The sequence below is a fragment of the Saccopteryx leptura genome, chromosome 6 (assembly GCF_036850995.1).
Source record: "Saccopteryx leptura isolate mSacLep1 chromosome 6, mSacLep1_pri_phased_curated, whole genome shotgun sequence".
NCBI classification, from domain to species: Eukaryota; Metazoa; Chordata; class Mammalia; order Chiroptera; family Emballonuridae; genus Saccopteryx; species Saccopteryx leptura.
The window spans coordinates 190,015,906-190,031,548 of NC_089508.1; the positions used below are offsets into that span (position 1 = coordinate 190,015,906).

The window sequence follows — 15,643 nt, forward strand, 5'->3', positions numbered from 1 at the left end:
CCACTGAGCCACCCGACCAGGGCCCTCGCAGCACTATTAACAATGACCCCAAAATGGAAACCACCAAATGTCCATCAACAGTGGAGTGGATGAATAAACGGAAGTCTGTTTCACGGTGTACGACTCAGGCAATAGCATGGAGCTCACACACATAACTTGAGTGAAAGAAGTCAAACCCACTGGGCAAACATAACGGAGGGTTGAAACCAGGAAAGAAGAAAGGGATTGGTTCTGGCTAAGGACGCGAGGTGCTTCAGCAGTGCGCCATTTCTTCACCCGAGCGGGTGTTACACGGCTATGTTCCCTGTGTGGAAATTCATCCATCTGTGCACTGATGATTGCTTTGCTTTTCTGCACATATTTAAAATTCAACTTAATGTTTATTTTAAGAAAGTATGTCACTGCCTGTTTCTTTGGGGGAAATCACTCCACATTTTGGAGCCCTAGTTCTCTGCTGTCAGAGATGCATAGATTTTAAAATATCGTCTATGGGAAACCTATGTGTAAAGTATAAATGTAAAAATATCACCATGTGTAGTTCACAAGGTATGTACTCAATAATTGTGAAATTAAAATTAAGTCTAAGGGAACTACCTCTTACTATGTGCCCGATGTTTGATACGCCTTATTTTGAGTTAAGAACTCAATTATCCTGAATTTGCATCTGAGGAAATTGGAGACTCAGAGAGGGAAAGCGGCTTGCCCAAATAACCCAGCTGGTCAGCAACAAGCAGGATGGGCCCCGGGCCCATGTTCCTCTAGGGAGGGTATCTTCAGGACCATGGTCCAGCACCAACAACATATGCTAGATAAAGGTCCCACTGAAGCCCTCCGCGGCAAAGGCACTGACCCTTTCCCCCACCCCAGGGCCCCAACTCATCTGGGTGACACGTCAGGTTGGTCAAGTCCAGGGTTAGTTTCTCACTCTTAAATCGCCCCCACTCCCAGCCACAGGAGGGGTGCCCCAGTGCCAGGGTCCCCCTTTTCCACCCTCCTCTTCACTCAGCTCATTTCCTCAGAGGGCTCTGCCCCTCTGGTCCGCCCCCTCCAAGCGAGCTGGTCACCAAACTTTTAACACTACTGTCCAGATGTGTGATCCGCCAGCCCCCCAACCAAGTGGCCTTCCTGCGCCTCCTTCCTTCAGCCTCCTGGGGCTGCCCCTCTCCCTGCAGATTGGCCCTCCCAGATGCCCAGGTGTCCCTCTTCCTTTGCCCACAGCGTGACCTGGCTCCCTAACCTCTCTCACTGCCCTACAGCTTCCCCATCCCTCATTCCTTCCCATAGTGACAGCCTTCCACCGCTCCCCTAACCCTAACCCCACCCCTGACCCCCACAGTCCACAGCAACACACACACACACACACACACACACACACACACACACACACACACACACACACACACACACTCACACTCTCTCTCTCTGATCTGTTCTTCATTTTCTCCCTGTCTCCCTCCACCAATCTTTCCTCTCAGCTACCCCATCCACCCCTCCACAGAGTGGTCCAGCCCCAGTTTACTCTGTCCTCCAGGTACAGTAGTCCTCCCCTCAGCTACACCCCCCACACACATAGTGGTCCAGCCCAGTCTGCTCCTCCCCTCACACTGGTGCTCCCCTCAGCTACTCCTCCCACCACCCAGTGGCCCCACCCAGTCTGCTCCTCCCCTCACGGTGGTCCTCCCCTCAACACACATAGTGATCCTCCCCTCAGCTACTCCCCCCCACACACACATAGTGGTCCAGCCCATCTGCTCCTCCCCCCACAGTAGTCCTCCCCTCAGCTACTCCCCCCCACACACATAGTGGTCCAGCCCATCTGCTCCCCTCACAGTAGTCGTCCCCTCAGCTACTCCCCCCGCCACACACATAGTGGTCCTGCCCATCTGCTCCTCCCCTCACATTGGTCCTCCCCTCAGCTATCTCCCCCCCCGCCCCCCCCCCGACATACAGTGGCCCCGCCCAGTCCGCTCCTCCCCTCACAGTGGTCCTCCCCCCAGCTACTCCCCCTCCACACACATAGTGGTCCAGCCCATCTGCTCCTCCACTCACATTGGTCCTCCCCTCAGCTATCCCCCCCCCACCGACATACAGTGGCCCCGCCCAGTCCGCTCCTCCCCTCACAGTGGTCCTCCCCCCAGCTACTCCCCCTCCACACACATAGTGGTCCAGCCCATCTGCTCCTCCACTCACATTGGTCCTCCCCTCAGCTATCCCCCCCCCCACATACACAGGGGCCCCGCCCAGTCCGCTCCTCCCCGCCCAGTGCCACGCCCCCCTCTCGGGCCCTCGGTGCTGTTCGCGGACCTAACGCTGCGATGGAGGTGGCTGGCGGGAAGCGGGCGCGGGCGCGCTTGGTCTACGTGCCCCGCTTTGGTTCGCGCCAGCGTGGCGGCGTGTTGCTGCTGAGCGCCCGCCGGGCGGAGGGCCGGGCCGGCGGCAGCCAGGAGGAGCCGCGGGGAGCGGGGGCCACGGGCGGCGGGGAGCTGCCCCCCGGGTTCGAGCCCGGGGTCCCCGCGGCCCCCTCAGCGGCGCGAGCCTCGAGCGCGCGGAGCGGCGGGCAGTCGGCGTCGCGTGCAGGTGGCGCGAAGGGGACCGGCGGGTGGGGACGGGGTCAGGCCCCTTTCACCCTCGTCAGCCGGACCCAGGGCGGTCAGCCGCCGTGAGCCCCGCAGCCTCGCTCCGCGCGGCCTGTCCCGGCTTGTGGGCCACTCGGGCCGGCGGCGCAGGCCCGCCCCCCTGCCCGTGTCCTGTCCTTCGCTGCAGGCGGGCCTCGCAAAGGGCGCTGAGGTGCACGTGCAAGTCATTTAAGACGAGCCGGAGATCAGAATCCGGGAGGACGGGTCCCTGGCCCGAGCCCCCCGAGCCCCCAGAGCGAGGGGCTTGCTTCTTGGGCCCCTAGTGGGAGTCCCTGACTTGACAGACTCCCTTAGGGAGAACCGACGTGTCTGGTGTGTCTGAGGTGTGTCTGAGGTGTGGAGTCACTTCCTTTCTTTTCTTTTTTTTTTTTTTTTTTTGTGTGTTTTTCTGAAGCTGGAAACAGGGAGAGACAGTCAGACAGACTCCTGCATGCGCCCGACCGGGATCCACCGGGCACGCCCACCAGGGGCGACGCTCTGCCCACCAGGGGGCGATGCTCTGCCCATCCTGGGCGTCGCCATGTTGCGACCAGAGCCACTCTAGCGCCTGGGGCAGAGGCCAAGGAGCCATCCCCAGCGCCCGGGCCATCTTGGCTCCAATGGAGCCTTGGCTGCGGGAGGGGAAGAGAGAGACTGAGAGGAAGGAGAGGCGGAGGGGTGGAGAAGCAAATGGGCGCTTCTCCTATGTGCCCTGGCCGGGAATCGAACCCAGGTCAACCCAGGTCCTCTGCACGCTAGGCCGATGCTCTACCGCTGAGCCAACCGGCCAGGGATCACTTCCTTTCTAAAACTGGCCGTCTTTTCATCGGTTCCGGCTACTTCTGTGTCTTCTTCCAGGAATGCTTCCTGTTCAAAGAATTCCCTCCTGTAGGCTCTCCCTGGGTCTCGTCCCATTTCCTCCTGAGTAGTTGAGCTTTTCTGCTGTTGTAAATGGGGGCTCCTCCTCCATGACGTCCCCCTAAATGTTTATCGTTTGTGCTTATGAGGCCTCTTGATCTTTAGAAAAAAATCAACTTCATTTAGGATTGACGTGCATACATTTTGAGGAGGTTTGACAAAGTGACACACATCCTAGTAACATTCATTCAAAATACAGGGCGAAAAAGTCCTGCGTCTCTTTGGAGGGCTCACCCCTCCACCTGTGCTTTTCTTTTCTTTTTTAATAGCTTTGTTGAGATATAATTCACAAGCCATTTCAACTTACCTGTTTCCAGTGCGCACTGCGTTGGATTTTTACAGAATTGTGCAACCATCACCACAGTCAATTTTGGGACGTTGTCATTGTCACTCAGAGAAAGCCCTGGGCCCTTCCGCTCTCACTGTTCCCGCTCACTGCCCTCCCCTCCCCCATTCCTGAGCCCCCAGCCAGCACCACACTACTTTCTGTCTCCATAGATTTACCTGTTCTGGACATTTCGTATAAAGCAACTCACAGAAGATGTGACTTTTCTCGATTGGCTTCTTTCACTTAGCCTAGTGACTCTTTATGTTAACTTTAGTTTCTAGTACTTCACCAAATTCTCTTATTATTAGAGTTAGTCTTATTGTTGATACTTATGAGTTTGCAGGTATACTATTATTTATAAACAGATATATATATATATATTTTTTTTTTTTTTTAACGTGTGGTTATGCCTGCAGTAGACCTGTTTTGCGTAGACTAATGCCTCGAGTACAAGACTGATGAACAGAGGTGGAGATTGTAGGCTTCCTTGCCTCGTTTTGTATCTTAGGGGTAATGCCTCCAGTATTAGCCATTAAATAAAGTCCTGGCTTTCAGACTAAGGCATCTATATTTAATATATTACAAAGCATTCCCAAATTTTTATTTTCTTCAGAGTTTTTATCATGAGTGAGTGCTGAATTTAGTCAGAAGTTTTGTCAGATCTATGGAGAGAAACATTTTTTCCTTAGATTTATTAACAAGGCATATGATATAAGTGGATTTCCTAATATTGAGCCAACCTTGCATTTATAAAATGAATCCTACTTGGTTATGATGTATTCTTTCATGAAGCAATGTTGGGCTCTGCTAACAATTTTTTTTTTTAATTGTATTTATTGATTTGACAGAGGGTGGGGGAGCACTAGAAGTATCAAATCATAGTTGCTTCACTTGAGCTGTTCATTGATTGCTTGTCGTATGTACAAGCTCAGGGCTTTGAACTGGCAACCTCAGTGTTCCAGGCCGAGGATTCACCCACTGCACCACCACAGGCCAGGCTCTGCCAACAATTTGATTAGAATTTTTGCATTGATATCTGTGAGAGACAGTGAGTTGTAGTTTTTCTTTCTTTGTATTTCTTTATCTGGCTTAGGCATCAGAGTTATACTTCATAAAATGTGTTAGAAACTTTTCATTCCTCCGGACTACCTTATAGAACATGGGGACTATCTGGAGTTTGAAGGTCTAGTAGAATCCTTCTGGGAAACCATCTGGGTCTAGTATTTTTGTAGGATCATTGTGCCATCACTTTGAATCTCCTATGAAAATTGGCCTCTTTTTAAATTTTCTAACTCATGTGTCAAGTCTGGTAATCTGTGTTTTCCTAGGAAGTGATCTGTTTCATCTAGGTTTCCAACTTTATTTGCATAAAAGTCTGCAAAGTAGTGTCTTAAGATCATTGAAAGTTTTTTGTATTTTCTCGATTATTTCCCCTTTGCCATTTCTTTTTTTTAAAGTGTGCTTTCTACCTTTTTCTTGATCAATTTTGTCTATGTTTTAGTTTTAATAAACTAAGATTTTGAAATATTGAGACATTTCTTTCTCATTAACAAAGATAAACAATAAAGCTAAAATTATTACTTCCTTAAATGTTCTCACTTTTAGTTTACTTTTTAGTTTGAACAGAACATTCATTTATTTTTATTCTTCCTTTTTATTGGGAAAATATTTTAATGCAATGATGTTTCTTCTAATCACTACCTTAAATGTATTAGATTCTAATATGCAGTGTTTTTTTTTTTTGTTTTTTTTTTCATTTTTCTGAAGCTGGAAACAGGGAGAGACAGTCAGACAGACTCCCGCATGCGCCCGACCGGGATCCACCCGGCACGCCCACCAGGGGGCGACGCTCTGCCCACCAGGGGGGGATGCTCTGCCCACCAGGGGCGGTGCTCTGCCCCCCAGGGGGCGATGCTCTGCCCATCCTGGGCGTCGCCATATTGCGACCAGAGCCACTCTAGCGCCTGAGGCAGAGGCCACAGAGCCATCCCCAGCGCCCGGGCCATCTTTGCTCCAATGGAGCCTCGGCTGCGGGAGGGGAAGAGAGAGACAGAGAGGAAAGCGCGGCGGAGGGGTGGAGAAGCAAATGGGCGCTTCTCCTATGTGCCCTGGCCGGGAATCGAACCCGGGTCCTCCGCACGCTAGGCCGACGCTCTACCGCTGAGCCAACCGGCCAGGGCCTAATATGCAGTGTTTTTATTGTCACTTTTTAAAAATTCTGTAATTTCAGTTTGTATTACTCTGACCGTAGAGTTGCTTAATAGATTTACATTTTCTTTAAATTTCCAGGACTTTTCTGTTTTTGTTTTTGTTGGCAAACTCTTGTTTTATTGCATTGTTATCAGAGCGTTGTTTGTAACATTTTGACTTTATGCATGTTATGGATGTTTCCTTTGGGACCTAATTTAGAATCCTTCTTTTTTTGCTCTTTCTCCCTCAGAAGCCGTGCAATTGAAAGACTATTCCTTTAAATCATGTTTGGTCCTTTAAACTGACTTGGTCCCATTAAATTGCATACTTGGTACTTTATGTGATGTCTAACCCTTTAAATCCCTTCTCTGTCATCTGCACTCTGATGTGCCCAGTTATGTTTTAGTATCTTCAAATTTAGTGTGGATTTAGTCATTCTTTTGGTCGCTCCAATGCTCCTGCAGTCATCTTTCTAGTGTCCCTCCTTTCTCTTCCCTGCCTCGGAGACTGTCACTTTATAGTCACGAAATATTTTTGAATGGTAAAGTGAAACTGTCAGAGAGAGGTAAACTTGTAAGTTGTTTGTAAGACGTAGTGGAATTTAGAAGTGCAGGGACAGGCAAATCAGGCAACTCTTCTAACATCTCTAACAAGGCTAATAAATCAGGCTGGCTTCTCTTCTTGCAGAACTTGGGAGATACACTCATAATTTATATGTAATAGAGGATGATGAATGATGTTATGGAGGTACAAGTAAATGCTTTGGAAGTGGCGAATAATTTGGGAGAGAGGAAATCAGGGAGGGCTTCGTGGTGGTGGATGCTCCATGAGATTTACACCTGCTGCTGAGACAGGAGGGAATCACAGGTGGGGAAAATGTGTGAACAGAGCCCTCTGAGTGTAGAGCAGGGATAGCCAATGATTAGGAAGAACTAGACGTATATTTTCACTGGGTCTGAGTGTGTAGAAAGTGAGGACTAGAAACAGATTTGAAACATATCTGATCAAAGTCTATACTCTACACAGGAGCAGCCTCAGGTACACAAAGTAAATGGAAGAAATAATTTTGTATTCTCTTCTTTTTCACATTCTCTGTATTACTCCTTGACATATTTTGGATCCTCATCTAATTACAGATAGACTCGATAACTCCAATCCTGAGCTCGAGGAGTATATATCCAGGTTAGGTAGGACTTACAAACAGAAAACATTTGGGAATGATGCAAATATAATATTCCAAGCTTCACAGGCATTTTGTTAGAAGGATAAATATGTGTCTATGAAGAGCAGAGCTTCCCGACTTGAGTTATTTTCTTAAACCATATACTCATCTCATCCATATTGTCATTTACTTCTTATATTTATTTTGAATAAGTGCATTTCTCCTTCTTGACTAAATTTCTTTTTAGAACACTTTATATCATTACCTCGTGGAAAATATGTACCATTTGCCATAAATAGAAGTTAATTAAAAACAATCTAATAAAGGCAGAACAATATTAAGTTATAGTCCGGTAGGTTGTCGGCAGAAGGTTATGATTTTGTCTTTGGACACACAGCCCTTAGGTTTTCCTCCAGCAGTTAATATTTGGGAAGGCAGCATGGTGCAGTGAGTCTAGTCAGGAAGCTTATTCACTCTGATGAGCTTTTATTAGGCTCTCCTGTGTGTCTGGTAGTGTGGACAGAAAGATGAGTCAGGCAGACAAGGCCACTGTCCTCTAGGTCACAGCCAAGCTGAGGAGTCACAGTGTAAACACACGGTGTAAAAGCCTGCTGCGTGCTCTGAATAAGGTGTTCCCGGAACCAGTGCTGTGTGTGGGACTGTGCGTGTTTGAAGGAAGGCTTTCAAGAGGAGGTGACATGTGAAACAAGTCTTAGAGAGCAGATAGAAATTTGCCTGGTGTGCGTGTGCGTGCATGTGTGTGTGTGTGCGTGTGCGTGTGCGCGCACATGCATGCATACGCAGTGTTCTAGCCAGATAGAACAGCAAGTGCAACAAGGCTGAGAGGGGTAAGAAGAAGACATACTGAGGGACCGCAGGTGTTCCGTGTGGTCGGAAGCATAGCACCTGAAGTTGTAGAAGAAAAGTGCTCGTAGAAGCACACGGGGCAGGGTGGGTTCTGGTGTTGGTTATGTTGCTGACCTTTTAGGGGCTCACCTTTCAAATCAGACATTTCCTACACACTTCTAAAGTTATCTCTAGTTTTCTTCTCCCACCCACCCCCACCATTATATTAGCTAATTGGTAAACAGGTATTACCTAGTGATCAGAAATATACCAATAATTGTAAAAAAAAAAAAAAAAAAAAAAAACCCAAAGAGAGCTCAAGAGACATTTATCATTGTCTCTGTTCTCAGAATAGTGACTCCTTTAAAATATGTGCTGACCTTGATATTTCACCTTTCTTTTTTTAAAAAATTAGGTTTAACCCAGAAGACTTTAGCTAAAACGTTTGATTTTCCAATACCTTTCAATGAAGCTTCCAAAATAATGAAGAAAAAGAAAAAGGTATATTATAGAAAAGGGGAATGAACTGTATTTGAATTTTAGATTAACGTCACTAAATACAAATGTGTGGGCCCTCGCCGATTGGCTCAGTGGTAGAGCGTCGGCCTGGCACATGGATGTCCCGGGTCTAATTCCCAGGCAGAACACACAGGAGAAGTAACCATTTGCTTCTCTACCTCTCCCCCTCCCCCTTCCCTCTCTTTCTTCTCCTCGCCCTCCACCCTGTAGCCATGGCTCGATTGGTTCTAGTGAATTGGGCAGGGAGCTGATGCTCCAGCACCTCAGGCACTAAAAATAGTTCAGTTCTGAGCATGGCCCAACATGGGCAGAGCATTGACCCCAGACAGGGGTTGCCAGGTGGGTCCCAGTCAGGGCACATGTGGGAGTCTGTTTCTCTATCTCCCCTCCTCTCACTTGGAAAAGGAGGAAAAATGTATGAAGATACTCAAGTCAGTAAAACTAGTTTCATCTTTTGAAAAGTTTAATTTACTGAAGTGAGGAAAATTAACTTAGAAGAAATGGAGCTTGGTTTGGAAATGTGTATTAACCATAAAATAGTCCTTGCAGTGTTTGAAGTTATCAAACACATTTTAATCAAAATGTAACCCACTGGGAGATTTTCCACAGCATGAAAATATATGTTCCATAGACTATAACAAACTCTGATAGATAATGTCATGGAAGAAGAAAATCATGAATTTCCCAGAAAAGAATGATCTATGTATTGGTATCATACTGCTCTTTTAAAACCATGGAGTGTACATTGAGTCTCGAGCAGGAAAACTGACAAGGACAAACCTTGATCGCTGAACCTCTTTTACTTCTGGTCCAACACTAGTTGCTCTACTAATCTTTGATTTCCACCATATATTTTACACTTCAGTTTAAAGAAATTGTTAGTTGATAATGACACACAAAATTATATTTTTCTGAGCTTCCCGTTTGAGTTATAATTCACATATAGTACAAACTAGCATTCAAGGTGACTAGCCCTCACGGCAAATATATTTTGAGTGAGCACCCAATCGTCCCGCTAAGAATTATTTCTCCCAAGAAGAACCCATCCCTCTTGTGTGAGGTGCAAAGAGCAGTAGCCAATATTAACTTTTAACTCTTGCATGCCAGACATGGGGAAGTGCTTTGCAAATATTTTTCATTCATTCTACTAATGCGGTATAGGAAGTTATTCCTAGCGGGGATTAAAACACGTGTCCAATGTCAAGCCACTGGCGAGTGGCAAAGCCAGAATTTGAGCCAAGGTGTCTATGTGTTTGCCTCCCATGTCCTCATTTTTTCTATTCTGGTGCATTCATGCTCTCGGGTTAATTTGCTTTGGTATGTCCTAGCAGAAATGTGTAATTCTTATCTAGACTAAAATTCATGAAAAATAAAATTATTGCCCAGTGGCTTAGGCATAAGAGTAGAAATTCATTGTTTTTATTATTTTTCAAAACAAAACCAACTGTGTTGGAACCATTTAGGTACTAGCGCTTTATAGACATGGCCTTGAAAAGGGCAGTTCATCCCAGACAGTTAATTTAAACACTGCAGAGAAGAAATGCTGGGAAGTTGGAAAAAGAAGTCAGAATTCAGTGATCAGGGGAAAACCATGTAAGTTTCTGGCCTCTGAAATGCTCAGACTGCTTTATAACAATGATATGAATTGATGGCCACACAGGTGAGCGGCTCCCATGTGCTTCCAATCGAAAGGGATTCTTTCTTGCTTTTCTGCTCAGTATTTCCTAACTTTGCTTATCTTTTTAAGGTTTCAGCGTGGAAAAAAGTACACAAAGTCATTTCTAGAATGCTCGAAGAAAATGAAAAATACAGACTCAGGCTGAAATGCCAACAATTATCTAGTGAAAGTAAGTTATAATTTTTATTGTATTCAAGGACTGGCTTCTATAACTGTTTAGCTACTCTTGGATGACATTAGAACAGCAGTGTTCCTAAGTGTCATGTGCAACGTGCAGAACTATAGAAAGGAGGGCGCCACAGAGCCACTGAGCATCGTAACTAAGAGTAGAGCGTGGACTGTAGCAGCGAGGGAGGGTAGGCAGCAGGGGTCTGCGTCGGCCGAGGACCGCAGAGGGAGCACCTTCACTGGGGCTCCCTGAGCGAAGGGAACACGCTTATCTGTTAAATCTGGATTGTAATGCCAGCCTTTTAATACAGATGACCAAACTCATCCATATTGATGAAGAAAAACATTTTAACGGGAATATAAAATTACATATCACTTTATGTAGTCACGCCGATGCTGCTATCTAATTTAATGCATTTAACAAAGTCTGCCCTTGCGTTGTGGCCTTGATGTCCTTACTTCATTCCTGGAAAACATCTCACAAATTAAACCATGTTCCTGACTGCATCAATATTGAGTTTACATTGTGGCCAGAGCAACAGGAGATGTGATCTGGTATATTTATTAAAGTAATTGGAGGATCTGGATGCTCAAGCAAATCTCTGTAACCAGTAATGCCACATGAATTGGTAAACCGTAATTGTTGTTTTCTTTCCTTCACCTGCATGTCCTAATACACGTGTTATCATGCTGAGTACTTCTGTCGGTTCTTAGTACAGTCACTTGATGGCAACTTCTACTTTGACAGGAAATCTGGAGAAATTATTTTGTGAAGAATATTTTTAAGCAATAATTAGAACAAAATGCTGTTTTGTAATCAATATAACACTGGAAATTCATTACTGTTCATGTAATATCACATCAGTAATAGAAATTGTTTGCAATAATGGCATATAAGCCAACATTCAGATTAGTGACGCTCTATTTTACTTTTCTTATCCAATTAAGGAAGAGGAAAGGTGATTGGGAGGAAAAAGTAGCCTGTGGTTTGTTAGGTACAAAGGATGTTTGAATAAGCAGAACAGTGTGCACAAAGCCTTGACTCGTTCTGAGTGTTCCTCCAGACCCAGTTCCTTAAATACACGTACTGGACTATGTCTCGTCTGCTCTGGCCACAGCCTTGGGCTTGTCGGGTCCTCTTGTGCCCCTTGTTCTGAGTGTTCCTCCAGACCCAGTTCCTTAAATACACGTACTGGACTATGTCTCATTGCTCTGGCCACAGCCTTGGGCTTGTCGGGTTCTCTTGTGCCCCAGCAAGCGGCTTTCTACTAACCATCGAACAAACTTGTAAGGGTGTTTCACAACTTAATATGCTGTGTTTTTCAGAAATAACCTCTTATAAACAAAAGTTATCCTTGTAATTCCTTATTTTTATTACAATTTTAAATCAGATCACAAAAGCTAATGATCATGCTTTTTAAATGTATTATTTATTCCCTTATATGTTTTTATTAATGGAAAAACCATTCTGAGAGGCCAACTTTAATCTTCCTTATATTTTATATTATTTCTAGGCTCAGATTATACAAGATGAATCTTTTTATCATCTTTTGGTAAGAATCTGTTTTGATAACAATTATAAAGTATAGACTTTTTAAAAATTACCCCTTTATATTCTACTTTTTCCCACCTTTCATGTATATACATTGCTAATTCCAGCCAGTGTTCTTCCTTAAACCCGGTGTTTGGCACATGGTGGGCACTCATTACAAACTATAGAAATGATCCCTGAAAGTATAGTCTTGGCACTCATTACAGATTGTTGAAGTTGAATAAACTTTATTGGGCCCCATCTTTGCAATGATATTGAAACTACTCTCAATGACCCGTGGGTTTTTTTTTTCTGATCATGTATCTGCTTAGTTTTCTTTTCTCTATGAACACGCTGTCACATTTAATATTGTCTTACTAGTCCTCCTTCAAACTTTTCTTCTCTCTCCATACTCTGGAGGCTGTGTTGTGGTTCTCTTTCTGTCTCTCCTGTCTTTCTGTCCCTTTTGCTGCCGTCTAATAACAAATGCTGTCCTCAGAGTGATTGTTGGACCCCCTCCCTCTTTACATATTTATCCTGAGATAACTCACCTATCATTACAGCTTCTATTTCTCTTTCTGGGCGTATGACCCTTAAATCTCTATTCTCCCCGACCTCTGGCCATGTACTTCTGAATTTCGAGAGGCTATTCTACAGTTACTTTTAAATTTCATCTGTTTAAAACTAAGCATATTGTCACTCTTTGTTTCTTTTGAACTGTGCCCTGGTTTACTAATCATCTGGGCTCATTAAATTCTTAGGGAGGGATTACAGCCAGTTTGGTGGGGTTTGGAAAGTAATAGAAAAGGTAAGTAAGATGGGCCCTGGAAAAGAGAAAATAGACTTTTATAAGTGGGATGTGGGGGAGAGGAGTGGATTTTAGACATGGACAGAAGCAAGTGAGAGCATGTCCTCCATGCTCAGGAGGGCGGCTGGATTAAAGCTGTTGAACGCGGCCACAGTGAGGAAGGGTACGCGTTGTCCTAACCTTTATTCTAGATGATTTCAAGTGTACGGAAAAGTTGCTAATATAATACAAAGAACTCCAGAATAACCTTTACATTGCTTGACCTATTTTTAACATCTTGCCACATTTTCTTTATCATTTTCACACTTTCTTTCCCTGTCTGAGTATGTGGATAAAGCATTGCCCCTTAATACTTCAGCGCATATATCCTAAGAAGAAGGGCATCTTTATATAACCACACTATCGCTATCAAGTTCAGGAAAGTTACCATTGATCTAAAACTCTTGTATAATCTGTTGTCTACATTCCAGCTTTTTTCACTTGTCCCCAAAATATCTTTAATGGTTTCTACCCCCCCCCCCCATTTTTTTTTTTTTTTGGTACCAGGCATCGTCCGGGATCATATACTGTGTTTAGTGTCCTGTCTTCCAGTTTTCTTTAATCTGTGACAGCCTTTCTTTGCCTTTTATGATACACTTTTGAAGAGTATGGACCAATTATTTTTTAGACTTTTCCCTCTGTACTTGCTAATACCTTCTTATAATTTGATTCATATTTTGTAATTTTGGCTGAAAACATCATGTAAGCTTCCTTCTTAGAGTATCACATTTGGAGTTGCATGATCTTCATTTATTCCTTATTGATGAGGATAACTTTCATCTACTGGTTAAGTTGCTGTCCATTTCCCCACTACATATGGTTACTATTTTTCTTTCTGTGATTAGAAAGTGTTTTATGGAAAGATAGAGACTGTGCACATATCTTGTACCTCATCAGGTGGTACATTTCAAAGCAGTGGATTGATCAGATCCATTGCATGTTAGAAATAATCTGATGTCATTTTGTGGAAATATCTGGAATAGCCTCAAGACAGGAAGTGAAAGACACCTGGCACTGTGATCGTGGTTCACATACAAAGTGAAGCGCCCTTAACTGTACAGTACTGAAATAAGAGTGCCTACGGGGTGGAGAGGAGATGGATGGTCAAGAGGGAGGGTGAGAAGGATACTACTGGTCTTGAGAATGAGTAGATAAAAAATAGGAAAGTCAAGAGAGAGCACTGGTTTGTGAAGCTGCTGAGTTCTATTGGGCGTGCTGAATTGTAGGCGATGGTGAGGTGCTCCAGTGAAAATTCCCAGCAAGCACTTGGAGTGTCGTGTTGGACATCGTGTGATAGCGATACTCCACGCAGGGCCTGTGTAGGTCTAGCAGGAGGTGCAAACCTCAGTGTGCGGATGGAGGGGAGGGGAGGGCCAAGAACAGAACGCCGGGCAAAAGAGGGATTCTCAGTCTCCAAGAGGGCGTCGAGGGGCTAGGTCAGGAGGGATGGGGGGTTGTGGGGCTGGGGGGGATTCAAATGAGCGTGAAGGAGATCGAGGAATGGGCAGTTCAGAGGAGGGCAGTCACCTCGTTCAGTGAGGGTGTAGGGTACGGAAAATAGGAGTATAGAAATATGGCAGCTAGGGACATTTTAAGAGTTTCAGCACCTAGAAGTAAAGCAGAGTTCCCAAGCGATGACTGACCAAGCGGTGACCTTGTGAGTGAGTGGCCGAAGTGGCTTGGGGATAAATGCCTGAGCTACAGTGGTTTTGTGCCCTTTCCTGCACATGGGGCTGTTGACGTCACCAGTGTTACTGGTGGGCGTTGGGGTGGGGAAGAAAGATGTGAATTAACACCAAGTCCATCGGAAGCTTTTTATGGTCAACTAGAGAACGTAAAAATGATCAGAACAGGAAATAGAGGGAGTATCTGTTTCTCTACAGTCTTGCAAATGTTACAGATTTTTCAGTGACTAATTATGACGTTTTGTATTAACAAGATTTAATTTTGTTATTTTTCATTTAGGATCTGTTTACCAAGAAGATTTTGAAGAGTTTAAAGATAGAACTTTAAATTGAATCATAATTGTTTGTTAATTTTGGTGGGTTTTTTTTTCATTGGAATGGGGACTTACATATTGAATAGAAAACTACCTTTTTAATAATAGTATTTCTTCGCAAGTTAACATTATTCATTGAATGTTGCTATCATACACACACAAGTATTATTTTCAGAATGAATACTTATCCACATTCTTTTAAGTTAAACTTATACATGAAATTTAAACTAGCATATTAATACACTTGCTTACATTTAAAATTGCCAACTTTACCTTTTATTAATGAGGCTGCAACTGTGGTTTTATTCATTCCTTCATTTGGATGTAATTTTTAAATGAAACTTGTATTAAATTATATTTGACTTCCTCACATTTTCTGAATTTCTCAATTATTTTATGATAAAACCCTACAATTTACACAGCAAAGTTTATTTTGGGTGTTCAAACAAATAGTTACTTAAGCCATCTTTTCATCCTAAGGAAAGGTAGTAAATTTATGCAAATTCTATATTATAATATGGAATATTTTAGGAAATTTTCTGTGCAAAGATTAAAGATTCTTTTCCTTTCCAGGCCTCTAATCCAATGGTCCCCAACCCCCGGGCCGTGGACCGGTACCGGTCCGTGGGCCATTTGGTACTGGTCCGCAGAGAAAGAATAAATAACTTACATTATTTCCGTTTTATTTATATTTAAGTTTGAATGATGTTTTATTTTTTAAAAATGACCAGATTCCCTCTGTTACATCCGTCTAAGACTCACTCTTGACGCTTGTCTCATAAGTTCGACAATTATATTTAAACATACCACAGTTTTTACGCCGGTCGCATAATTTTATTTTG

General features: G+C 44.2%; 1 protein-coding gene across 1 annotated transcript; it reads left to right on the forward strand.

Annotated features, from left to right (window-relative positions):
• Positions 1 to 2,315: 2,315 nt before the first annotated feature.
• Positions 2,316 to 15,164, forward strand: C6H5orf47 (chromosome 6 C5orf47 homolog). The gene is made up of 5 exons (XM_066343715.1): positions 2,316 to 2,577; positions 8,475 to 8,560; positions 10,326 to 10,425; positions 11,939 to 11,975; positions 14,767 to 15,164. Exons 1-4 carry the CDS (start codon positions 2,316 to 2,318, stop codon positions 11,956 to 11,958), a joined length of 468 nt encoding a protein of 155 aa, XP_066199812.1. The 3' UTR covers positions 11,959 to 11,975; positions 14,767 to 15,164.
• Positions 15,165 to 15,643: the final 479 nt, after the last annotated feature.